Below are 26997 nucleotides of genomic sequence, written 5' to 3'. Positions count from 1 at the left end.
TTTAGATAGACAAGAAAGTAAAGCTATAGGACGGTAGTTTGATGGATTGGAACGGTCAACCTTCTCAGGCACAGGCTGTATGAAGGTATACTTCCAGCAGGAAGGAAAGGTAGATGTTGACAGGCAGAGGCAAAAGAGTTTGACCAGGCAGGGTGACAGCACGGAGGCACAGTTTTTAAGGACAATAGGAGGCACTCCATCAGGTCCATAAGCCTTCTGAGGATTGAGACCAGAGAGGGGATAGAAAACATAATTTTGAAGAATCTTTATAACAGGCATAAAGGAGTCAAAGGAGGGATGAGTACGAGGAATATTCCCAGAATCGTCCATAGTGGAGTTTTTAGAAAAAGTTTGAGAGAAGAGTTCAGCCTTAGTGATAGATGAGACGGCAGTGTTGCCGTCAGGACTGAGGAGTGGAGGGAAAGATGAAGAAGTGAAGTTGGAGGAGATGTTTTTGGCTAGATGCCAGAAGTCAAGGTAAGTGTTAGAGAAAGCAATGTTTTGGCATTTTCTGTTAATGAAAGAGTTTTTGGTTAGTCGGAAAATAGAGTTGGCACGATTCCGGGCAGAAATGTAAAGTTCATAATTAGCATTAGTTTGAAGGCTCTGGTACCTTTTGTGAGCTGCCTCTCGATCAGTGACAGCACGAGAACAAGCGTGATTAAACCAAGGCTTCTTAGCGTGAGGAGTAGAGAAAGTACGTGCAATGCATGCCTCCATTCCAGAGACAATCACCTCTGGGATGCGCTGAGCACACACAGAGGGGTATCTATCCTGGAAGCAATAATCATTCCACGGGAAATCGGAAAAGTACATCCTCAGGTCGTCCCACCGAGCTGAAGGAAAATGCCTGAAGCATCGCCTGAGTAAACACTTACCTGCGACATGACGGGCTGGGCCAGACCACCAGGCCCCTCAAGAAAGCCTACTGGCTCTATAGGCTAGCACATAAAAAATAAAAAAAAAATAAAAATAAATATATATATATATATATATATATATATATATATATATATATATATATATATATATATATATATATATATATATATATATATATATATATATATATATATATATATATATATATATATATATATATATATATATATATATATATATATATATATATATATATATATATATATATAATCTCTGACCAGTACCAAGTTATGATTTTTCAGCCGTCGAGTGGTTTAAAATAACCCACATGCTGTCCAAAAGACCACCTATCAACCCGGACTCTAGATTCTAGGATTAAAGATGAGCTCTGGACGGCAGCATGAGCCAATGCAAGATGGCGCCACTCTATAAACATTCGCCTGCGCCAGAACGTGGGCTGGGCTGACCATCAGGACACTGGGAAGAAGCCTGGACTGACTATCAGGATCCACTGGAAGAAGCTAAATATATATATATATATATATATATATATATATATATATATATATATATATATATATATATATATATATATATATATATATATATATATATATATATATATATATATATATATATATATATATATATATATATATATATATATATATATATATATATATATATATATATATATATATATATATATATATATATATATATATATATATATATATATATATATATATATATATATATATATATATATATTGTTACGCCACCCACCACAACCATCCACGGGCAGGCAGGCGTGATCCCCACCAGAACAGCCACACGGGCACCAGTCACTCACAGTGGCCCACACAGAACACCGAGGGAGCAGGAACGGGGCAGGGCACAAAGGATACACGTTGAACACTAAGTTCTAGTTTAATGACAGGTTCCTCACAGAGTACAGCAACTTTCAAGGGCACAGAACAGCTAGTTAATCAGGCACAGTACAGGGGCACGGCAGACACGCACACCGGAAGCACACCGCTCGCGAGCGGAGCAGCTCAACACTCTCTCAAGCCCAGACACGCGTCTTCTCCCTACAACTCCTCAGCCACCCTTGCTCCCCCACTGCTCGACTCAGCACTTCCTGCCTGGCGGCCTGGCGGCCCTGGCCCCCTCCTGTCTCTCTTGTCCCAACAAGTAGAGTTGCACCATGCTGAGCTAACATTGCATCATGCTACAATTTCATCACATTACACATACAATCATTCACATACAGCACATTCGTAACACTATCTCCCCCTTCAGAAGGCAGTCGACCCGGCTGCCCCAACATTCAACAAACAAAACATGAAATTAATCAAACTAATCAGTCCCCTGGGACATCACTAGTCTCTTAACCATCCCGGCCGACGCCTCTCTCGCCGAGGGCGCCGCTGGGATGCGGGCGGCGGCAGGCAGGCGGTGGCACCCAGAGCGGCGTCGTCGGCCCCAAGTCCTTGCTCAGGGTCGTCACTGACATCTGCCGCTTCGCCCGCACCGCCCATGTTCTCGTTCGCCCCTTGGTCGACCTCTGACACGTCCCCTTCGCTGCTGCTGGGGCTCACGTCCTCTCCTGCGCCGGTCGTATGTCTCCTTCATTTCATGGCCTGGCCTGCCACCTTGAGCTTGCCCCGTACGCGTCGGTGCACCTCAGCCAGGCTTTCCTGCAGTGCCGCTGCGAAGCCAGAGGTGACGGTGGGCAAGCTCACGTCGGGAGGCCGCCCCGTGGCCAAATCCACCGGTAGCCTGAGCTCCCGGCCGAACATTGAACACAGAAAAATACATGCAATACACATAAATCAGTCTGTCCTCCACCACGTCCTCCACAGTCTCTTCTCGCGCCCCCAAGGGGCTCCGCCTGTCAGCCACGCCGTCGACCAGCCGCCAGTCCTCAGTGGGCTCTTCCACGCCATCCACTCCACGTGACGCTCGGGACAGTCGACACCGGCTCCTGGCCTCCACCCTCGGGGCAAGGTGCCCTCGCCCGGCCGTGACTACCTCCCCACGCAGCCATGCTCGAAAACCTCCTGGAAGCAAAGGGCACCATTCCGGTCACCCTCTCCAGCTCCCGTCCGAGGCCACCACGAGCCTTACTGGCCTGCGTCAGGTAGTCGAGGCCCAGCAAGCACGGCTCGTCTCGATCGGCGACGTCCATCGGCCGGCGCTCCACAGCGCTGCCTACGCCGATACGAGCCTCCACTGGCCCCTCCAGCAGCACACACTACCCCGGGTCAGGCCGCGCCGAGCACTCCTCAGCCCCCAGTGTCCACTGTCACGCGTCGTGGCTACAACCGCTAAGCCACCCACTGGCAACACGCTGGTCGGGCGGCGGCAGCTTACTCAAGGCGGGGCCCGAGGGCGGGAGACGGCTGGAAGTCGACTCCCTTCTCCAGCCCGTCCGCGCTTCCCGCCCGTGCCGCGTCCCTGGACCTGGGACAGGTACTCAAGCGGTGGCCTGACTGGCCACAGTCCTTACAGCGCGGCTGGAGGGCGTCGGGGCTCAGCCGGTCGAGGGAACGCGTCCTTCGCTCCCCCAGGCACCGACTGCACCTATGCCCCCTCTTGCCACAGCCCCCGCACGAGCCACGGAGGCCCTCCGGGCTCGCCTTCATCGACGCTGCCTTCATCTTCACCTTCGCCATCCGGCCCCGGAAGTCATGGCAGGGCGGGGCGGCCGCCGCTAGGCCGCTGATCGTCGTCAATGCCCCGAACTCCAAGGCCCTCGTCAGCGCGTCGTCGGTCCACGGCAGGGGGTGAGCGTCCTCGCCAGTCTCGTCCTTCAGCGCCCGGCAGTCCGCACAGAAGCGCTGTGTGCCGTCCTTCTTAATATCCAGGACGACTGCTGAGGGCCATGGACTATCTGTCCGCTCCATCACCCCCTGCGCCGCCAGCTCGTTGACGGCGCGCTGCAGTTCCTCCCGCCTGGCCGGCACGACACGTCGGGGCGGGCTCCTGGTGGGCGCACCATTTCCCGTGTTGATGCCATGCTTCACCAACCCCGTGCGGCCCAGATCCAAGTCACCCCTGCTGAACACGTCCGCGTACTGGGCCAGGGTGTGGCGCATTTTCTCCGTCTGCGCCTCCGTCAGGTTAGCGGCGCTCCGGTGCGCCAAATCCTCCAGGAAGTCGGGCAGCGGCCTCACAGCGGCCGACTCCGCGCTCCCCGACGCCTCCTCTTGTTGTTCCACCTCTTCACAGGTGCCCAGCTTGGCACCAGCGGGTACTTCCCGAGCCTCGTCGGAGGAGTTAGCCACCAGCACCGTGACTGACTCCTCCCCCGCTCCTTCGAGACTCCGTCCGGCTGCCACACCATCAGGCAGCTGCAGGCCCTCCGTGGACTCCACCGTGCCTTCCGCTGGCATCGCGTCCGACCGGCAACACAGGACCCTAGCCTCCGTCCCCGGGGCAAGGTGCAGTCGCTCCGCCGCGACTACCTCTGCACAGCCGACCTTCGGGAGCAAAGGCGCCTGTCCGCGCAGCCTCTCCAGCTCCCGTCCAAGGTCGGCACAGGCCTCGCCCTGCGGCAGGTAGTCGAGGCCCAGCACGCACGGCTCGTCTCGATCGGCGACGTCCATCGGCCGGCGCTCCACAGCGCTGCCTACGCCGATACGAGCCTCCACTGGGCCCTCAGACTGCACGCAGTGCCCCGTGACGCCACACAGCCTCTGTGGAGCGTCCTGGAGTCGTGTAGCGGCCGGCATGTCAGGCCGCCCCAAGGTCCTCTCGGCGCTCCCCACCAAGCGGCCGGGCCCGTCCACTGAGCCCCGTAGCGCTGTCGTCAGCAGCAGCGCCTTCTCATCCTCGCCCCAGCTCTGGGCAGCAGCTGGCATCTTGAACTGGGCCTTCCACGCCAACTTCCCGTCGTGCCCCGCTGGCTTAAGCCTCCCTGAGCGCGGGGAGGCCGAGGGGCCGCAGAGAGGAGCGGGCGGACCACGTGGGCTGCAAGCCGGCCGGCATGGCGGAGAGGGAGGCGGTGAGAGAGGCAACGAGGCAGGGTTAATGGGTCCGACTCCAGCACCAGCTGGGCCCAAGGGAGCGGCTCCGACGGCTCCCCAGCCTCCTGCAGCCTCCACCGGCTCCGCCACGACGCCACCAGGCTTCAGGGGCCCTTGCCAGGGGCCCCACGCGGAGCCCCGCCAGTCCGCCACCCAAGCGTCCGTCGCCAGCACACGTGACCTTTCTTGTTCCTCCATGCACCACGTTGCCACCTCTCGCTGCTGCCATGGGGAAGAGAGTGGACTACGTGACCTGCGAGCCGGCTGGCATGGAGGAGAGGGAGGGGGTGAGGGAGGCAACGAGGCGGGGGCTCCCCAACCTCCTGCGGCAGCTATTGGTTCCGCCACGACGCTACCAGGCTCCAGGAGTCCTTGCCAGGAGCCCCAGATAGGCCCCTGCAGGACCGCCGCCCCGGGGCTTCCTGCCAGAACTGAGCCTTCTTCCTCCGCGTGCGACGGTGCCACCTCTCGCAGCTGCGTCTCCGCCTCCCTCAGGCCTCGGACCTCGCCTTCCTGGGTCCGCACCTCCTCCAGCCGTTCACTCCTCGCGCTATCGCAGCCCTGGTCGGTGTACTGCTGGGTTTCCACCTTCAGCGACGAGAAACAGCTCTGGAGGACCTCGGCTAGATGGCGTGCCCTCTCGTCTGCCCTCTGAGCCTGCTCGCGTGCCCTCTCTTCTGCCCTCTTTTCCATCTCGGCCAGCATGGCAGCGAACAAGTCCATCTGGCCCGGCTTCACCTCACCCGCGTCAGCCTCGGCCTTGCCCGTCTCCTCACCCTCACGGCGACCATTGGGGGACGCCATGACACTCGGCGCGCTTCACTGTTCACTTATCCCACTCCTTTGACACCAAATGTTACGCCACCCCCTACCACAACCATCCACGGGCAGGCAGGCGGCGTGATCCCCACCAGAACAGCCACACGGGCACCAGTCACTCACAGCGGCCCACACAGAACACCGAGGGGAGCAGGAACGGGGCAGGGCACAAAGGATACACGTTGAACACTAAGTTCTAGTTTAATGACAGGTTCCTCACAGAGTACAGCAACTTTCAAGGGCACAGAACAGCTAGTTAATCAGGCACAGTACAGGGGCACGGCAGACACGCACACCGGAAGCACACCGCTCGCGAGCGGAGCAGCTCAACACTCTCTCAAGCCCAGACACGCGTCTTCTCTACAACTCCTCAGCCACCCTTGCTCCCCCACTGCTCGACTCAGCACTTCCTGCCCGGCGGGCCCTGGCCCTGGCCCTCCTGTCTCTCTTGTCCCAACAAGTAGAGTTGCACCATGCTGAGCTAACATTGCATCATGCTACAATTCTCACATTACACATACAATCATTCACATACAGCACATTCGTAATATATATATATATATATAGATATATATATATATAGATATATAGATATACAGATATATATATATATATATATATATAGATAGCTAGAGAGATATATATCGATATATATATATATATATATATATATATATATATATATATATATATATATATATATATATATATATATATATACATATATAAGCTAGCAATTAGCGTTACCTTCCACTTATTTCTTTATGAGTTTAGCGGTTTAACGTGAGCGAAGCTAACTTTTTAGTTAGTGGATTACCAGTTTACGAAGCTAACTTTTCGGTTGGCGCTGCCCAACACTGTATAGGCACACACACACACACACACACACACACACACACAATTCAGTGCAGGAATGTTTCCTCAGACTTTCATGTGAACGTTTTTGTTAAAAGTTTGATTCGTTAAGAAATCTTATATGCCTGAATTGACAAAAAAAAATTCGGTCACTTTTCATTTCACCTCTTTCCCGTAAAGTAGACCTGCTCTAACCACATAATCCGATTTGTTTTAGGTTAACGAACACAATTTCAAAATCTATATATTATTTGCAACTGACAAAGATAACATTATCCTCGTTTGGCACGGAGCTTACTGTAATGGACAAGGCTTTCATACATTTTTAGCATCAATCAAGTCTCCTCGTTCCTCTCGGTTTTCCAAAGAATACAGATATAAGCTTTAAAGTCTCTTATGTGGCTTTTCTTGACCAATTCAGGGCCGGATTTACTTGCTTGTGGGCCCTAGGCCAAATCTCATCAGGGGGCCCCCCCCTCGCCAATATATATATATATATATATATATATATATATATATATATATATATATATATATATATATATATATATATATATATAATTTTTATTTTGTGCAGAACCTGTTCTTAAACAGAGGTATAATGGAAAAAATACAGTTAAACTGAACCAGAATGTATTTTACACTAAGAATTACAGTAAAACATAACACATTAATAGTAAATTATGAGGAATGAGCCACCGGGAATACACTGGGGGCGCGTTACCATGGTGTGCTTTGTCCTCCCTTCGTTACACTAAATATTTAACTTTACTTCCAAACCGTTCGCCTGTGGGTCTAAAACGCTTTAAACTATCTGAAAACAGTTACTTGTGAGGAATGAGCAGCCGGGAATACACTGGAGGCGCGTTACCATGCTGTGTTTTGTCCCCCTCAGCATCCTTACCGCTATACCTTATTTTAATCCCCCAATGTTCGGTCAAGAATGCTTAAATCTACCTAATGACAGTTAATTGTGATGAATGAGACCGGGTATACACTGGGGGCGCGTTACCATGGTGTGCTGTTTTTGTCCTCAGCATCCTCACCGCTAATCCTTATTTTAACACACTTTCAAACATCACAGGACACCCATACGCCACACACACATACTAGGGACTACAAGCTACACGTACACACCAGTAACACTCACACAGAAGTGACAGAACCGCCATAAAGGGATACAAATGGAATAATGATTAACGCCTTCAGGAACAGTGCGCCGCCATGTTGCACGCCGGCTCAGTTCTCACCCTCATAACTCCACTACTAAGAGTCTCACCGGGGAAATGTTAGTGGTGAAGTGTACCTGGTGATCTGTTTAATTAGTCTGGCTACCTGTGATGTAGTGTAAATGCCGCGTACCTGAATTAGAGGGAAAAATGTCTCCCGTGCGTACCTCCTGCTTCGTCCTAGTTCCCGTAATGGCCGCCGTGAAGCTTCTAATTTCATCTACATTCTCTTGATCTTGCCTTTTCTGGGGTTTATTATTCCTTTTATGGCATATTTTGTGTATATAATTTTTTTAGGCATTTTCGTTGGTTTCCTTTTGCTTCTAAGAGTGTCCTTGTGAAAAATGTTTGGTCATCCTTTATATACTCGTAATTTGTCATGTCACTCTACATCCTTTATTTCTAACCTATTTCTCGATGTTATTGTTATTTTTTCCATTTTTGTGCCATGTTTTGTTTCTAAGAGTCCTTATAAAAATGTTTGGTCATCCTTACACACTCGTATTTTGTCATGTCACTGTACCATATTCTTTATTTTCTAAGCTATTTTCTCGACGTAACTATTTCTTTCTCTATTTTCAGTGTCATGTTTTGTTTCTAAATGCGTCTCTGTAAAATTGTAATATTTCTTTTGTTTGTCTTCAAGTGGGTGTCTCTAAGCAGTTTTTTTCCCTAGTTAATTTTCTCAACAACATTTGCTTTTCAACGATCATTTATTCAACAAGTGGCGAGTTCAGTGAGGTTTTATTATTTTACAAACGCTGCGTGCAAAAGGCGGAAATTTAAACAGACTAACACCAGCAATAGAAGTAGCTATAATTTCAACACAGCTTTGAGGATATTAAAGCCTTTCCTTGCCTATTTAAACCTCATAGTAGTGTAGGAAGAGACCAATCAACCTTTTTTCTCAATAAGCGAATGTGTGAATAGGGATGAAAATTATAACAGTACGTATGTGCGAAAAAAAAAATCGTTAACGGTCTCTGCATTTCGCACAAAACAGAACTTCGAATGACTGCCTGAGATCTCAAAAGCATTTATTTATATGTGTTTTGTTTCTAAGTACTATTTTATCGCCTTAGGAAAGCACAAATGTTAGTCATCACGAAAATATAACATGAAAATAGAGTTCGAGTGATACATTTCTTTTTGTCATCTATATATATATATATATATATATATATATATATATATAGATATATATATATATATATATATATATATATATATATATATATATATTGTGTGTGTGTTGTTTGTGTGCGTGTGTGTGTGAGAGAGATTTTGACTGTCCTTTTTTCAAGAAAACTTAAGGACAAACAGGCTCAAAAAAGGACAGACTGTCCTTAAAAGGACAAACATGGCAACTCTGCCACACATACGAGTCTGGTGACTGCGGCAGTTTCAAAAGAGCAACCTGCATTGTGAGTCAGTAAATTTAATTTTTGTGGAATGAATATGACACACAAAAGTTGATGAATGTGGATTTTTGGTCAAGGTGCTGAAGGTTAACGAACATTATTCTCTCTCTCTCTCTCTCTCTCTCTCTCTCTCTCTCTCTCTCTCTCTCTCTCTCTCTCTCTCTCTCTCTCTCTCTCTCTCTCTCTCGACCATTGGGCCACCACAACTTAAGCCCCCAGGACCCCAGTGGGCCCTCAGTTACCAGTGGGCCCTAGGCCAATGGCCTATGTTGCCTATTGGCAAATCCGGCCCTGCCAATAATTTACTTTTTTATTATTCTTCCTCTGCACCTAAGCAAACATAATCGAGATGAGCTTGAACTATACCTAAGTAAAGCATAAAATGACTTCAGCGTCTCTCTTGGTGACGTCCCTAGCAATGAAACACAGTACCATGTTTGGGCGATATTTATTAGACCGAATGCGCTGGTTCCGATTAACAAATTTTAAAGGTGATTATAAGAGCTTGCCATGTCAGCTCTTCGCAGTTAATGGATATGACATAACAATATATTAATGCTATTTATAAATTCAGTATTCTTAGATGTCAATAGTTCATCGTACATGTTGAAAACTCGGTGCTGGGTGGCCGCATGTAGCAACAGCAGTCAAGTAGGCGGACCACTTTCAGTCCCTCACACCACCAGATACCAGTCTTGTTAAGCTTCTCTCTTGGGCAGACCACCAGATCGTCTCTGCCATGGCTCAGGCTACCCCCAAGCGCCAAAAGACGGACAATGTCAATAGGGATTCAGAGTTCTTTACAGGTTGGCTGTTTACTGTTTTATATAGCTTAATGAGTTACACACACACACACACACACACACACACACACACACACACACACACACACACACACACACACGCACGCACACACCGCTCCAATAGCTCAGTGGTTAAAGCTCTGCGTCGCTAGGCCCTGCTCAGGCCGGGATGTTACAGTACTCCCTTGAGCAAAGTAGATGAGGTGTGTGAAGGTCCCAGCAGCTCCTAGAGATCGACGATAATGAGCTTGCTCTAATCGGGAGGGTGCTTGCTAGCAATGAAGAGTCCTGCTCGTGAGCAGACTGTGGTAACACACACACACAACACACACACACACACACACACACACACACAAACTCTCTCTCTCTCTCTCTCTCTCTCTCTCTCTCTCTCTCTCTCTCACACACACACACACACACACACACACACACACACACACACACACGGCCCGGTAGCTCAGTGGATAGAGCGTCTGCCTCACAACCAGAAGGACCGGGGTTCGATTCCCCTGCCGGGTGAAAGTAAGTTGGGTTTATATTCTTTCACGTGTAGCCCCTGTTCACCTAGCAGTGAGTTGGTACGCGACGTCAGGCAAGGAGTTGTGACCTCGTTGTCGCGGTGTGTTGTGTGTGAGTGGTCTCAGTCTTACCCAAAGATCGGTACTATGATCTCTGTGCTCTTCCATATAGGGAAACGGCTGGCTGTCTCGAGAGAGACCACCACTCCGTAGCTTATTCGGTTAGAGCGCTGCGTTGCCAGGCTTCACGGCCTGACATGTGGCGGTTCGAACACCGCTAAGGCCGGAATCTTTCCGCTTACAAGGAGTGGTTACTGTCCCCCCTTGAGCTAGGGGAATGGGGGGTGTGGTGTGTGTGTGAGGTCATGGCAGTACCCATAGATCAACTATAATGAGCATGAGCTTGCTTATGTCGGGAGGGTACTTGCTGGCTATTGCGAGTCCAACTCGTGATCAGGCCATGGTGAATTACTCTCTCTCTCTCTCTCTCTCTCTCTCTCTCTCTCTCTCTCTCTCTCTCTTCCTCTGCTTCAACTAGGGGACCTCAACTTTTGACGATAGGAAGAGGAGTTAGCGTCAGGTGTCGGAGTAGAGGCCTCAAAAGGGAGGTAGCAAGCTGAGTGTTAGGAAGAAGATATACATCCTCTCACTTGAGCCTATCAGTGTGAACTACCTCTGAACAATGATTACCTGAATCAAGACTGTTGAACTTGTTACCATGCAACTTTGTAATGACAAGGTAGGGGCCGGAGAATTTTGGAAGCAACTTGCATGAGCGATCAAGTAAACGTTTCATAATGGAGTCTCCGACACTGAGAATGATAGGACTCGCTTGGAGGTTTTATTTGCAGAGCATATTCTCTCAAGAAGTTTTCAGCTTATCCCTCACAGAACATGAATGGTTTGAAAACTGAGAAGTTACATCTGTGTGTGGTCATCAAGTGAATAGAGGGGGCAAGGAGGCTGCAAAAGTAGGCTGCACCCTTTGGCAGTCTTTTATCATAGCCAAACAAGATGTAGTGAGGCGTTGACAGAGCCGTTAATACAAGCTGCTACATGACGTAACCAATCTTCCCGAGACTTAAAAACGAACTGCATAATGACGAAAAATCTCTAGAATTATATTGTTAGTGAGTCGACAAGGTCGTTCGTTGCCGGATGATGTGCTGTAACAAATGTTTGTTTAATGTTAAATCGTCAAATGTCACGGATAACTTGATTCTTAGATTCTGTCTCATCATCACTGAGGACACGAGGAATCGTGTAAGCAAAAATCAAGTTAGAAAGGAGAGCATGACAATAATAATAATAATAAAAATAATAATAACAATAGTAATAATAATAATAATAATAATAATAATAATAATAATAATAATAATAATAATAATAACAACAACAACAATAATGATAATAATAATGATGATGATAATAATAATAATAATAATAATAATAATAATAATAATAATAATAATAATAATAATGATAATAGTAATAATAGTAATAATATTCATAATAATAATAATCATACTACTACTACTGATAATAACAATAATAATAATAATAATAATAATAATAATAATAATAATAATAATAATAATAATAATAATAATAATAATAATAATAACAAAAACAATAATAATAATAGATGGTTAATTCATTGCCTCGCAGCCTTTAGGCTGAGTATCTACAAAATGGAAATACGAAATATGTAGGAGTAGGAACAATACAATGAGTAGTAAGGAAGAGTGGAAGGTTGGGGGGTGTAGTGTGTTGAGGAGTCGAGGCGGGCCTATAACGGCCGTTCTATACATCTCCCCCACCACCTTCCTCTTCCCCTTCCCTTACAAGGTGTCCCCTTTCTGTTGTGCACTATGTTATGTGGACCCCGACCCCTTCCCTTCCTAGGGATTGGGTTGGTAGCTTTTGCAAACACCACTACATGGAATGTTGATGATTGAAGCATTTTACACATATCTGTATGATTGTACATATTTTTCGATGTATAATCACAAATAAAATGGCTGATTGAATGGTAAACATATAGCTATAATTGCGTACATAGCGTGAATGTTAAGGGTGGCATCCCTGGCGTCCCGTATTTCCACCCCTCCACTGTTCCACGCAGTCAGTCAGGAGTCCAAACGTGCCCGCTGCCACCACCTCTCTGCCCTTCGCTACCATCCCGTCAAGCAAGGAGTTGTTAGAAAAGTGATCGACCCCCATCGGAGCTATAGCAAAAGACTACCTGTTTGAGTTAATCAAACAGGTGTGTTGACACGGCAAGGGTTAAAAATCATGATACAAACACTTAAGTCTTTAACAACATTTAAAATATTTATTTAAAATACTTTTGCCGATTCATATTAGATAGAATAAATTTTCGTATAATTCCTGGATCATTTACTACTATATTAATGAAAGAAATACAGGATTGACGTATAAGATATGCGAAGGGGCTGACGAAGATGTGCCCCTCTCGACCCCTTGCCAGATTCCAACAATTTCGCCTTCCAACACCTTCCCTTCCCTTCCGGAAAAAAAACCTTCGAGTTTTATGGTAGCAGAAAATAGCCGAAGAGGTTCGACAGTCGAAGGGGTTGATTTATGATACGGCCGTAAGGCCCCTTTCACACTGTGCCGATGCTGGGGCGCGACAACCCATCGACTTTTGGATTTCACAAGTCGGCTCCAATGCTCCAAGAATGGGGGGATGCTGGAGGGAGGGTTTTTTTTCGGTGTCTTGGTGTCGGCAGTTGAATGTCGACGATCGTCACCTGCCTGGAACATTCGGCCAAATAGTTGCTAGCATATCGGCGACATGCTGGCATTTAGTCTAAAGACTAGCCTCAACGGTCACTTTTTAAATGGCATCACGTCTACGACAACCACGACTCTGCCGACCGATTGACCGACAGTCGCAGACGGTCTTGACGGTAGTTTTGTAGACGGTCGCCGAATATCGGCAAGACTGTCTGTGAACTGTTTGGTCGACCAGCTGGCCAATGGTCGCCGTCTAAAAATATTTTGTCTTGGGACATGCTGCTAACTTGTCGGCAATCAGTAACCCCCAATGTCCCAACAACTTTTTAGCCAATATTTCTAAGCCGACAGTCGTCACGAACGTCCTTCATTAGACAAGAACTGTCGTTACGAAATTCGACCATTATTCTTAAGTAATCGGTACCGACGACTGTGCCAATAGAAAAGTCAAAATTTTTAAAATGGCCTCGACAGTCTTCGAAACTGTCTCTGGACAAGCCAAGACTGTCCCAGACCTCCCTCAGACCTCAAGTGGAAATGACCTTTGGTCCAGACATTGCCGACTCTTGTCGTAGAAATTTAGCATGGAATAATTTTTCGCGCTCCCCCTAGCGATCCCACACTCTTCCGCAACGTCCGCTCAGCATCCGGCAATTGTTTCTAGACCTCTTTCAGACCATGGTAGAAGAAACACCAGGTAGTCTCGATCCCCCCTACCCCACCACTCTTTGCGCATTCTAAGTGACGTCACAGGATATATGAGCTTAGAGAGAGAAAGAAAGAGAGTGTGGGAATTTAAAGGTATCATAATGTAATATAGTCCGTTGCACGTCTAACAAGGTTCTGATCCTGGAATGCATTTTCAGTACTGTATGTATAAGTGCCCTCTGCATTATTTTTCCCTGGAGTGTTAGGGCAATTCACTCATATAATAATAATAATGACTATAGGGCATGTGCATTCACTTATAATCCAGGGTTCTTATCTTTCTTGTTTACCTATAATAAGTCTAAATAAGTCTTGGTGGTGCCCAGTGCAGCTAAGCTTAGCTAGTTCTATCTCTTTCCTCTGCTCTTGGCATGCTCAACTATGTGCTGTATATGTGGCTTATGATTATTATGATTTATTTTATGTATGCATATGCAGTATGATGAAATTATACAGAATATTGAACTGTTGAATTAGCTTAGGATCTAATAAAAAAAAAACTAAGCCAAAAAGTGTGTTATTTGTATCTTCATCTTTTGGAAGACTGAAAAAGCAGTGTGGTCCCTTTGGGATGCAGGGATCTCCACCCACGAACAATGCAACACGAAGGCATACTATACATGAGTTTCCCATGTCACAGAAAACGGACTGTTCAGATAGACCTTCTCTAGCCGGTGGCTGGGTCAAGAGTCAAGACTGAAGTCCCCGCAGCAATCATACCTCTTCTGAAATGCCAGAATTTGCTCTTTTCTCCACTCCCACACTATTGCGTGTAACGAAAAACACGAGAAATTAATCCAGACAAGGAAAGGTTTTGCCGGCGCCGGGAATCGAACCCGCGACCAGCGTGGGAGAGCCACTCCTTTACCAGTCGGCCAAAGAGGTACCCCACTGGCTAACTGGGTTATGGGAGGCTCACCCATCAGGCAAGTCAGCACTACACGTCTCCCCATTCACATTTAGATTAATTTCTGTGAGTTGAGTTCCCATTTTTTCTATGAACTTCGGAGAGCATGGGCCATCACTCTACCTGTTACCCTCTCGGGGAGACACAACAGAACCACAGGAGAGGATGTCACCGCCTTGTCACCAGTGAAATGCCAGAATTGGCTCTTTTCTGCACTCCCACACGACTACTGCGTGTAACGAAACACACGAAAAATTAATCCAGACAAGGAAAGGTTTTACCGGCGCCGGGGATCGAACCCGCGACCAGCGTATCGGGAGAGCCACTCCTTTACCAGTCGGCCAAAGAGGTACCCTACTGGTTAAGTGGGTTATGGGAGGCTCGCCCATCAGGCAAGTCAGCACTACACTTCCTCGTCCAATCTGTGACGTTACGATCTGCCTGCACATTCTACACCAATTTTGGTCCAGCGTCCCCCCACGTGGGAATACCTGGCTTGCATCCCTTTACTTTGCCCAAGACCTCGTGTACCCCAATCGTAGATTGTTGTGGCCTAGTGTCGGCACAGTGTGAAGGGGGCCTAGGCCCCGTAGTTTCTTATTTTCAGGTGCTGCCTGTAGAGTAGGTAGGCTTTCTTGCGGGGTCTCTTGGACGGTCCCAGCAGTTAGTGGCACAGGCAAATATTTTTTATAGTGGCTGCCGTTGTATATGACTTTCGGTGTGTGTGTGTGTGTGTGTGTGTGTGTGTGTGTGTATTTTACGCCTTGATTCACTTAGACGGTTTCTTCTATAGTCCGGGTTGATGGGTGGTCTTCAGGACAGCATGTGGGTAGTCTTAGGCCACTCGGCGGTGGCTGAAAAGTCCCAGGTGGTAGCGGGTGGATTCGAACCGACGTCGTCCATGGCGCGGTGAATGCAGGGCCCGCACGCTAACCACTCAGCCACCGCCTGTGTGTGTGTGTGTGTGTGTGTGTGTGTGTAGGGTGGTCATGTGACCTAGAGCCGTTAATCCCCTTCACGATAGCCGGGACGGCGCTGAGTCTGTATCTGTCTCTGAGCGCCCTCCGATCGGGGCACGAGAGTTGTGGTGTCGAGTGGGATTGGTGGGGTAAGGGAGTGAGAGTGGCAGCAGATGTCGATGGCGTGGATTACGGAGCAGGGACTTGCCGGATGTCGTCAGATTAACTGATGGGCAGATTCAGCTGAGCGAGTGCTCCCTCGTATGTGGTGTATGCTGTGCCGAGAATCTACTTACAGGTTCGCTTTTGCACTTTCTCTAGTTGGCGCTGCTGGGTCTTGTTGATAGAGGACACCCAAACAGGGGAGACGTAGAGGAGTTTAGGAAAGATGAAGGAGGTGTGCAGTTCCTTTAGCGTCCGCTGGGGTGCTCCAAGGGACTTTATCCGCCTCAACATGAAGAGTTTGTTAGAAGCCTCCTTGATAAGAGCAACTGACATGTCAGCCTTGATACGAAATAGGGTCAATACCACAAAACGGCTGAAGTGATACGCGCAAACAAGGACATATGAGGATCTTTGATGACTGCAAGGGAACTGCAACAGATCAATCAATGTCAGTAACGTCGAAAGGTCCGGCTAGTAGCGGGTATTCCTAAAATGGAGAGGTCTTTGCGCTACTCTTAGTTCCTTCAAAGGACAGACACTGAGCAACATGCTTTTCAATATCAAGTCCCATAGTGGAACATTAATACTTAGAGCGGGCAGCCGCTAGGGTTCTGTCCCGTCCTGGGTGGGTTGAGTGTCGTAGAGAAACTGAAGAACAGTCTTCACCAAGATCTGAATAAACCCAGGATAATCTAGTCAGTAATGTTACGGTAGGAGAACATCTCGGTTCTTGCGATCATAAATTAGCGCGCGTCAACAACAGAGGTCAAACAAGTCACTGAAAATAAAGTAATGGTGGCCAATTTCAAAAGAGCAAATTTCGTAGAAATCCGACAAAAACTAACAGAAATACAACTATCAGATGATAGCAACGTAAAGGGAGCCTGGTTAAACTTTAAAAAATCAATTACTCACTCAGCAAAACACATTTGTCCCATTTCGCAAGAAGCGAAGTAACACTATAGTATATCCACGTGAAACTGGCGGGTGGGGTGGTGGCGGCTGCGGGGTCAGCCCCGCCCCGCACCTTGCCACACACTCTCAACACCTCTCACTTCCTCTCATATGTCAGCTATTTACTATCTTTTAATGAATACAACGTTGTCAAGTGTCGTGGTATTTATACAAAATCTTTGTTATTATCCTAAAAACGAATCAATCTTAACACTATAATTATGACCTTTTTGGATTATCCAGTTATTAAATTAAATTCATTTAAAGGTAGTAAATAGCTGACTCTGAGCATCAGCTTTAAGAGCAACATAATTATCCCATAGCAAATGGCATCGATTCTGTCTCCATATGCTCCTCATCATGGAGGTATTAAGGGTGGAGTGGCTGTGAGACGCGCGGTCAGCACTGTCACGGATGAAGCCACCGCTCTCCCCCGTCCGCCATATTATTGTAGGAGCTGTCACTTCAGTAACTTTTTTTTTACCCCATTTTACACTGTTTACACTTACTTATAATATGCTGGCGTGTCAAATGAAACTACAGTGTTACTGCTACCCATATATTGCATGCCAACAGGTCCTTAAGACTAGATATTATATATTATACACAGAATCACAGTCCACTAAAAAGTACTAATTTATTCATCCTGGCTCTACTTTTGGCGCCTTTTAGGGAAATTAGTCGTGCAGTAAAATGTCTGGCTGCATATCTGTACCTGACCTGCAGATAGGTCTCGGCTACAGCTGTGATCAGTAACACAAGATGATTAGTGAACAGATCACTGTCCAACATATGTTGTGCCAGGCTGGAGAAGACAGCCCTCTCCTGGAACTCAGACAGTACAAGCTAGTGTTACAATGTTGTGCCAAGCATGTGTTGACAACTTTGCATATGGTTGGTCACTATACTGTAAAACTTTCTCTCTGAATTTTCTTCCACACACAAGACAAATGACAACATCTCTGGATGGAAAAGATAGGTGGCCTTTATTTTTAACTGAAATTAATTCGTGATCCAGATGTTGGGTAAATAAAGCATTGCAGCACGACTCACACTTTAAAGATCTCTTAAGTTTTAAGCTGACAAATCCGGCTATATAGCCAACGATCTTGTCAGAGAGATGTTCCTAACACTTGGATCAAATAATCAATGTGCATATGTCCTGTGCATCAGTCTTGTTTATGAAAGGCATACACGCCTGCTTGAACATCAGATATAAAAATGAATAAATAAATAACTTCCTGGTGAAAAGTAATGGATAGATCAGATTTTTAGTTCGCTTGTTCATTGCACCCAAATGCAACACAGGTAGTCGGCATCCCAGACCACACACGGAGCGACACTCCTTTCTTTACTCTCGCTGCACGAGAGCTCTACTGAATTACAGACTGAGAGAGTATGTGTGGATCGACTTGGGTCAAGACCTGACACCCCTTATTAATTATATTAGCTGTCCTAACCCTCTCGACCTAAGTCATCATAGCCCAACCCATAAACAGTCCTGACTCTCCTTATTAACTATGTGACCTCACCCCAACCCCACCTCTAAGACAGGGGTCAAACATGCATTCCAACGTTGAGAAATACTTCCATGACGTGTTTCATCACTACCCAGCAATCGCTGCCTAGTCCTAAAAAAAGATGGCCGACTGACAGTTCGCTGGCGTCAGCCCGAGCGCCTCACGGCCACTCCACCCTTAATACCTCCATGCTTATCAGTACAGGCCCGCTAACAGTCATCATTAAACTAGGCTTTTTCTCTCATACGAAATTTGATTATCTTTGATGGAACTCTTCTGCGTAAAATATCTAATAGACAAGTATTAAGAGCAGAGACTGGGTCATTGGATCGAAAAATAGTATGCCAATGAACATTATCAATTTCAGAACAAACATTGTTCCAATTGACTCGAGGTTTAAGATAGACCTGACGGGAAATGGTGATATCAGGCACAGTGAAGTCTAAACAAATCTTACAGTGAATGGCATTATGGACTGATGTACTTATGGGAGCAAGGACAGAAGCCACTACAACACCAGGAATGTCAGTTAAAGCCAAATCCAGGCAGTTCTCAGAACTGTGTGTAGGTTCATGAATCAGCTGCTCACAACCAGACAGATTAAAGATATCCAGAGCAGCAAGACCATTACTATTGGTTGGAAATACAGAACCCAACCATTCTAGGTGATGTCCCTTCAAGTCTCCAACAAATATAAAAGATGCTTTGACATCAGCTGACTGTATTGAAGCCATAGCAGTTAAAAGGCAATCATAGAAGTCATTATTAGCATCTGGATTCCTATATAGGCTGAAAATATAATGATTATTGTATTTGCTAGAGACTTTGACAAGCTGCATCTCATGGCAGTGACATACAAATTTAGTTAAGTGTTGTGCACTGTAACCAGATCTAATATACAAACCCATGCCACGAGCACATACTTGTCAAGTCTTACGTTTTTTGCGTAAGTCTTACGTAATTTCGGTGATTTTCAAGTCTTATGGCGTAAGTTGAAAATCTTACGTTTTTTCTCCGCTTGCGATGTTTTTTTTTTTTAATATGTTTGTTTTAAACAATTTAAAATATATCGTACGCGCCATATTTAAATTCATGTGAGCGTGCTGAGTAACGGTTACTGTTACGGTTAGTGTGTGTGTGTGTGTGTGTGTGTGTGTGTGTGTGTGTGTATGTGTGTGTGTGTGTGTGTGTGTGTGTGTGTGTGTGTGTGTAGGGGGGGGGGAGGAAGAGCTACCTCGTGCAACCTGCCTGAGTCCGTCGGAGCCATACCTGTCAAGTCTTACATTTTTTATACACAAACTTATGGTCTCTAACGCAATATCTTGTGGCAAGACACCACAGTAGCTTGACAGGTATGCGAGCACGAGGAAAGGAATCCCATCTAATTAGAACAGGTTTATTAAAATTAGGAATAAGAAGCTCTGAAATATCTCTAATGTTAGTAACAAGAGTTTCTGCATAGAAAACTATGGCATGGTTGACAGCAGCCATTGTAAGATCCTTCAAATTCTTATGAAGCCCACGAATGTTGGAGTAAAGGACACGGCAACTTTTAGCAGGTTGCCGGCGTGGGCCAGGATTACTTTCAATATCACCGGCCAACAGAATAAATAAAAATAAGTAAAACTGATAGAAAAATCCCGTCAACAACAACAAAGACGTAAAAAGATAACAACAATAAAAGAAAAGTTATTTAAAACAAAACAACAACAGAGGCGGAGACATTCTTCGCACCCCCGACCACTTAAGGTCTGCTCCGGACTATAGTGAATCCACGAGGAACGGGCTGATTGGGAGGTTTCTGCGGGGGTCTCTCCTCCCGTACCACGCTGCCACATCTCTTGTCTCCAATTGTGGGATTAGAGTCAAGGCGTTAAGTGGATCACCATTAGCCTCCCTTCATTTCCTCCTCCTCCTCCTCCTTTCTCTCTCTCTCTTTCTCTCTCTCTCTCTCTCTCTCTCTCTCTTCTTCTTCGGGGACGAGAATACAGGCTGTCTTGGTGACCTGTTCGTCATACACTCATGATCCAGTTTGGCGCAGACTCTTTCAATAGTTCTTTCACTAACATTAGTGGTATGATAAATCCTCTGTTGTTTTTTTCGTCTAAAAAGTACTTGTTTACATTGTAAATGAGTTCTTTCTCGCGGCTGTGCAGCCAACGACGTGGAGAGGCAGGGAGAGGGAGGGAGGGGAGAGGCAGTGGCGGGAGCGGGCCACCCATGGGCCCACCTGCTGACCCTTCCATGACCTTGAGAGAAGTGACCTGGGCTCTGGATGTGTAGAATGACAACGTTGGAATACAACTCTGTCAAGTGTCGTGGTATTTATACAAAATATTTGTTATTATCTTAAAAACGAAACAATCTTAACGCTATACGACCTTATTGGATTATCCAATTATTTAATTAAATTCATTTAAAGGTAGTAAATAGCTGACATACCAATCCGCCAGTTCCTCCTGGATTGACTGCAGGGGCCATTGGTACAAGAAACATGCATAAAAAGCTGAGAAGATGATGGCAGAAAACAACAGGATCCAGCTGCCATAATACATCCCAATGCCTTGTCAACTCAGCATGGGATAGGCAGGACCCTGGGAACAGAAAGACTGGAAAGTGCCCCCAAATGAAGATCAGCATAGTAGTTGGGGAATGAGAGGCACTTTACTGTGGCCCAACTACAAAACTCCACTCGCTGTGAATGGGAGAGAAAAAATAAACAAAAATAAAGATTTACATAGATTTACATAGAAAATCAGACCACACAGACCCCGTGGTCCAGACTAGGTGGTCTGTCCTTAAACCTAAGTGATTTTACATTAATCAGAAGGCTCCAAAACGTTGCATTTCTACTCTAGTTGATATTAAGTTGAAGGAAGTGACGGTCGAGCTTTTTTTTTAAGGAGTCAATCGTGTTACACTGGACCACTGACGGTGGGAGCTTATTCCATTCTCGCACTACAATGTTGGTGAAGAAAAATTTGGTGCAGTCTGAATTTACTTGTCTACATCTAAGTTTTACGCCATTGTTCCTCGTGCGCAAAGTGTCATCAATCATAAACAATGTTGATCTGTCTACATTCGTGAAACCATGAAGTATTTTAAAACATTCGATCAGTTTTCCTCGGAGGCGACGTTTCTCAAGAGAGAACATGTTAAGGGTGGAAAGCCTTTCTTCGTAGGATTTGTTGCGCAAGGAAGGGATCATTTTCGTTGCCCGACGCTGAACACCTTCTAATTTAGCAATATCCTTTGCATGGTGGGGAGACCAAAACTGTACCGCATATTCCAAGTGGGGTCTGACAAAACTATTGTAGAGCGGGAGTATTACATCTTTATTCTTGAATAAAAAGTTTCTTTTAATGAAGCCCAACATTCTGTTCGCTTTATTTGCTGCATCGATGCATTGCTGTGAGAATTTGAGGTTTGACGCGATTTTGACCCCCAAGTCCTTGACGCATTGAACGCTTTTGAGTTTAACGCTTCGCATTTCGTAATCGAACTTTTTATTCCTCGTTCCAACTTGAAGGACCTGGCACTTGTCTACGTTAAAGGGCATCTCCCATCCCAGGAGTACCACCACAAAAGAAAATGTAGAGGACAGCGCCATGGGAGGTAGAGGGCACTCACACCTCACTTGGATAGAATCCACCTGCCACCACAAGTGGTGGTGGATTGGTAGATCCTGACTATCAAACCTATCTTTTACAACGACAGCCTTTCAGTTTATGACGTAACCAAATCACTGGACGTAGTCCATCTTGATTTCCGGAAAGCATCTGATAAAGTTCCAAACCACAAATTACTCTATAACTTAAAACAAATAGGTATTGACGGTCAAGTACACCAAAGGATCGGGAAGTGGTTGAGCAACAGAGAGCAAAGAGTGGTGATAGATATATTTAACTCAGGGTGGGCGCCTGTCACTAGTGGCGTCCCTCAGGGCTCGGTTCTTGGCCCAGTTCTCTTCATTAATTACATCAACGATGTGGACGTTGGAATCAATAATTTCATTAGTAAATTTACAGACGACACAAAGATTGGTAACTCGGTTCTCACTAACGAAGACAGACAATGCCTCCAAGATGATTTGTATAAAATTTCAGCTTGGTCTGATAAATGGGAGATGCCCTTTAATATAGATAAGTGCCAGGTTCTTCAAGTTGGAACAAGAAATAAAAGTTTAGATTACGAAATGCGTGGCGTTAAACTCAAAATCGTTCAATGCGTCAAGGATCTGGGTGTCAAAATCGCGTTAAATCTCAAATTCCACAGCAATGCATCGATGCAGCAAATATAGCGAACAGAGTGCTGGGCTTCATTAAATTAAAAGAAACTTTTTATTCAAAAATAAAGAAGTAATACTTCCTCTTTACTATAGTTTAGTCAGATCCCACTTGGAATATGCGGTGCAGTTTTGGTCTTCCTGCCATGCAAAGGACATTGCTAATTTAGAAGGTGTTCAACGTTGGGCACCAAAAATGATCCCTTCCTTGCGCAACAAACATTACGACGAAAGGCTCTTAACCCTAAACATGTTCTCTCTTGAAAAACGTTGCCTCCGAGGAAAACTGATCGAATGTATTAAAATACTTCATGGCTTTACGAATGTGGACAAATCAAAATTATTTTTGATCGATGACACTTTGCAAACGAAAAATAATGGCACAAAACTTAAATGTAAACAAGTAAATTTACACTGCCCCAATTTTTTCTTCACCAACGTTGTAGTGCAAGAATGGAATAAGCTCCCACCTTCAGTGGTCCAGTGTAACACGACTGACTCCTTTAAAAACAAGCTCGACCGACACTTCCTTCAACTTCATATTTACTAAAGTAGAAATGCAAAGTTTTGTAGCTATCTGATTAATGTAGAATCACTTAGGTTTAAGGACTGACCACCTAGTCTGGACCATGGGGTCTGTGTGTTCTGAATTTCTATGTAAATCTATGTAAATCACGCGCAGAGAGGGATGACAACAACCGGAGGTAGGAGGAGCCTCATCTCGCTCTCTCACACTCGTTTTCCCCGTTCTCCCTCTCTCCCGCCTGATCCTGCCAAGGTTCTCTCTCTCTCTCTCTCTCTCTCTCTCTCTCTCTCTCTCTCTCTCTCTCTCTCTCTCGTCCTCATATCTTTGGGGACACTCGCTTCCGCTCAGGCATAGCCCAGCGTTCGTAGGTTTGATGTAGACGTCTGTTTTGAATTATTCTTCCTGAATGACGAGGAAGTCGAGAAAGGGCATGGAGTGGTCAATACTGTTTTCTGTTGTGAAGGTGAGGCCGGAGGTTTCTTCCAGGTGTTGTTCGAGTTGCTTCGCGTCAGTGGTATTTGTCGTCCTGATGATCCTCGTCAAATAGGAAGACGAATCATTCAACACAGACGTTTACATCAAGCTCACAAATGCTGGACTATGCCTCAACGGATGAAACGAGTACCCCCAAAGATATGAGGACTGCACCATCGGCACCTCCATCCGAAGGGCACTCACACACTGCAGCACCTGGGAACAAGTACACAAAGAAATCGGAAGATCCACTCAAGTACTCATTAACAGCGGCTTTAGCGAAAAGGACATCAACCGCCAGACTAAGGAGATCATCGACAGCTGGTACATCCCCAACTCGTAAGAAAAGAAAGCTGAATTTTTTTTTTCTTTTTTTTTTCTAACGGAGCGTTCTTCTCGACGGCACACAAAGAAGAGGAGAGAATCATGAAGCAAATTCTTCACCAAAACGTGAAACTCACAGGCCCCGACGAAATAGTAAAACTCATCTACTACAAAAACACATAGACCAACAACCTAATACTCAAAAACAACCACGACCAGACAAAAAAAAAACTTCTAGAAGTCCCATGTCGTCTATAAGTTGACTTGCAAACGAGGAAACTTTGAAGTCCTCCCAAACACCTATACGGCATAACTACCATGAAGCTGTCTCGACGCCTGGCAGCCTGGTTTAGCGTAATATATTAATTTTACTTTAATTAATTAGTATTGTTTTGTTTTCTTTACCTAATTTGGTGATGAATCCACCGTAGCTAGTCATCTTGTTCCTCAATCGTGTTAAAGGACACTGACCCTTTTTTGGAGTTGAAGTGAGATGTTATTTTCTCGGTGGTTGAGATAAGAATAGTTGAGACAGTCTGGTTGAAATGAATTTAACCCTGGAACACTGAACCTGTTTCCCTGTTACACGGCCAATGAACGTGGGTAGTTTATACCGATTTTTTGAAAAAAAAAGAAAAAAAATAGTAAATATAATTTATTAATATATCTATCACACTAACACTAATAATACTTTAGTACTTAGTAGTAAAAATTTTAATAAGAAATTTAACTTACTTTAAAAAAAAAAAAAAAAAAAAAAAATGAAAAAAAAATAAAAAAGTGAAAAATTTTGCAAAAAATAAGCAAAAAAAAAAAAAAAAAAAAAACTGCTCCCAATCGCTCAGATGTCCCAAGGATGCCAGGGCCTCATCCCAGGGGTCATCAACAGCAGGGGCGAGGCGGGAACTGTAGGAAAGGAAAGAAAAAGAGAGTAGGAAACCAGAAATGAATGACAATTATAAATTGTTTTTTGCTTATAATAATGTTTGCTTATGTGTATAAAGGCACTAAAAGATACAATAAAGGCTTACTAAGATACAATAAAGGAAGCATCTCCACTCGCCCCACTCACCCTCCCTCCTCCCCTGTCGCTTGCAACCTCCTGTCATGAATGTTGAAACTTCCCACTTTTATTGAAAATTATTTATTTTTATATTTTTATTTAACATTTACACACATAAACACACAATCACTCAAAATCTTAGTTTTATATATATTACCTACCTCAGCCTTAGAGGCAATCACAGCAGTAAGTAGGGGAAGTAGTGGCTCAACAGCAGCTGTGAGGGCAGCTGTGACACCCTGAAACGTGTTTTCTTGTCTGCCTGTGCAACGGACCAGGTGCAACTCATCCGGGGTGCCGATGCTCCAGCCTGCGCTGCAGCACCAGCAGCTGTGGCAGAGCCAGAGGAGGGGTGAGGGAGCAGCCTGGCTGCTTGTTGCTGGGCACTGTTCGGCGATGCTGAGACGGGTTTTTCATTAGTTGTAGGCTTGAGTTGTTGTAGAGGTCCAGCATGAATTTTCTCCTGTGCAATTCCTTGCGTCCTATTGCGTCCTGGATTTGCCGCCCTTGTAATTAATGAGATCAATCCACTTTCATTGACCCATCCCAGTTTTTATATTTTTTCTATATACACCTATCACTGAAACGGTACCCGAACACGTCTCCAGCGCGTGGCAGCGCAGAATCCGACTTCCAGCAACCCCGACGACCCATAGGGTAGTGGAGTCCAGCTATGCAAGCGGTGGAGTCCCAGCGCGCTGGCTTGTGGGGGAAAGGTGGAACGTAATGACGTCACCTCACCCCATAATCAGTTAAAGCGTGGCTTCACCTGCTCGGTGGCACGTCCTCTCCTCTGATTGGTTGGATTAAGAAGTCACGTTTATTTGCATTCTAGGGAAGGAGGTTGTGCTCCATGTCTTTGATATCCAGGGCTTCTAGAAAAGGGGGAGAGGTGTTATGTCATGTCATGATATCTTTCTTTTCGTTTTGGCGATTTCTCAGTGTCAGGTGGATGTTCTTGCAGTATATAGCCAGGTTAAGTCTATTCTTGGGATTCGTTGGTGAAACATTTCTTCTTAAAATCATTCTTTCGTCTTTTCTACAGTATGTTGTAGAGTGCGCTTCCCCTATTATCGCATGATGATGAGATTTAGCAGACGACTGACTCTCATCTTTCACTGTTTATAATCCGTCTATTCTTCTCATTGGGAACCTCTCGACTGTTTACTGTCGATAATTATCGCATTATTGTACTGTTGTGTTGCAGGTATTGGGCCGGTTGAATACAGACCAGACGCTGAACCAAGCGAGAGCTTGGTATTCCGCCACTACAATGCTAATCAGGAGGTTTTGGGGAGAACTATGGAGGACTGGCTTCGCTTCTCGGTTTGTTACTGGCACTCATTTCGCGGCGTTGGTAAGTAACATCTGTCTAAGCCCTAATTATAGTAATTATTACACCAAGCAGGATAAATTGTTCCATTTTTTCACAATCATTAGAAACTAATTTTTTTACTTCTTTCAGGAAGTGACCCATTTGGGGGACCAACCATTAAGCGACCGTGGGATGACGGATCTGACTCCCTTGACAACGCTAAGCGAAGGCTGCGTGCAGCCTTTGAGTTTTTTTCCAAACTTGGTAGGTATGGTTTCGCATAAAGTACCAGTTAAACACCTTCCCCATGAGATCTCCTTACACTCGGCAACCACAGCAGATTTTTTGCAAATTTTCACACTTTAGGTACACAAACAAATCGGAGCAGTAAACTGAAATTTCATTACAGTGGTATTCACCAAAACTGAAAACCTCACACCTCCGCTCTTACTTAATCAGCTTCCTCGAGGTTAGGGGTT

General features: G+C 45.5%; 2 protein-coding genes across 4 annotated transcripts in view; one reads left to right on the top strand and one right to left on the bottom strand.

Moving 5' to 3' along the window:
* Positions 1-1790: 1790 nt before the first annotated feature.
* Positions 1791-26997, bottom strand: part of LOC126997298 (uncharacterized) — a 38260-nt gene continuing 13053 nt past the window's right edge. Inside the window, exons 1-2 of one of the 3 annotated variants that reach the window (XM_050858296.1) lie at positions 5167-6126; positions 1791-5094 (exon numbers count right to left, since the gene is read on the bottom strand). In XM_050858296.1, the coding sequence (XP_050714253.1) occupies positions 3255-5094; positions 5167-5717 (2391 nt within the window). In that variant the 5' untranslated portion in view covers positions 5718-6126 and the 3' untranslated portion in view covers positions 1791-3254. Of the gene's footprint in view, positions 5095-5166; positions 6127-26997 lie in introns of those variants that run through there. The other 2 variants (XM_050858298.1, XM_050858297.1) reach the window with 2 other exon arrangements.
* LOC126997300 (xylose isomerase-like) overlaps positions 9879-26997 on the top strand; it is a 63543-nt gene continuing 46424 nt past the window's right edge. Inside the window, exons 1-3 of the mRNA XM_050858299.1 lie at positions 9879-10043; positions 26411-26560; positions 26669-26782. Coding sequence (XP_050714256.1) covers positions 9977-10043; positions 26411-26560; positions 26669-26782 — 331 coding nt within the window. The 5' untranslated portion in view covers positions 9879-9976. The remainder of the gene's footprint in view (positions 10044-26410; positions 26561-26668; positions 26783-26997) is intronic.

Source organism: Eriocheir sinensis, chromosome 12, assembly GCF_024679095.1.
Source record: "Eriocheir sinensis breed Jianghai 21 chromosome 12, ASM2467909v1, whole genome shotgun sequence".
In the NCBI taxonomy this organism is placed as follows: domain Eukaryota; kingdom Metazoa; phylum Arthropoda; class Malacostraca; order Decapoda; family Varunidae; genus Eriocheir; species Eriocheir sinensis.
Note: the sequence above shows the minus strand (reverse complement) of the source record. Positions and strands in the feature narration are given on the sequence as shown.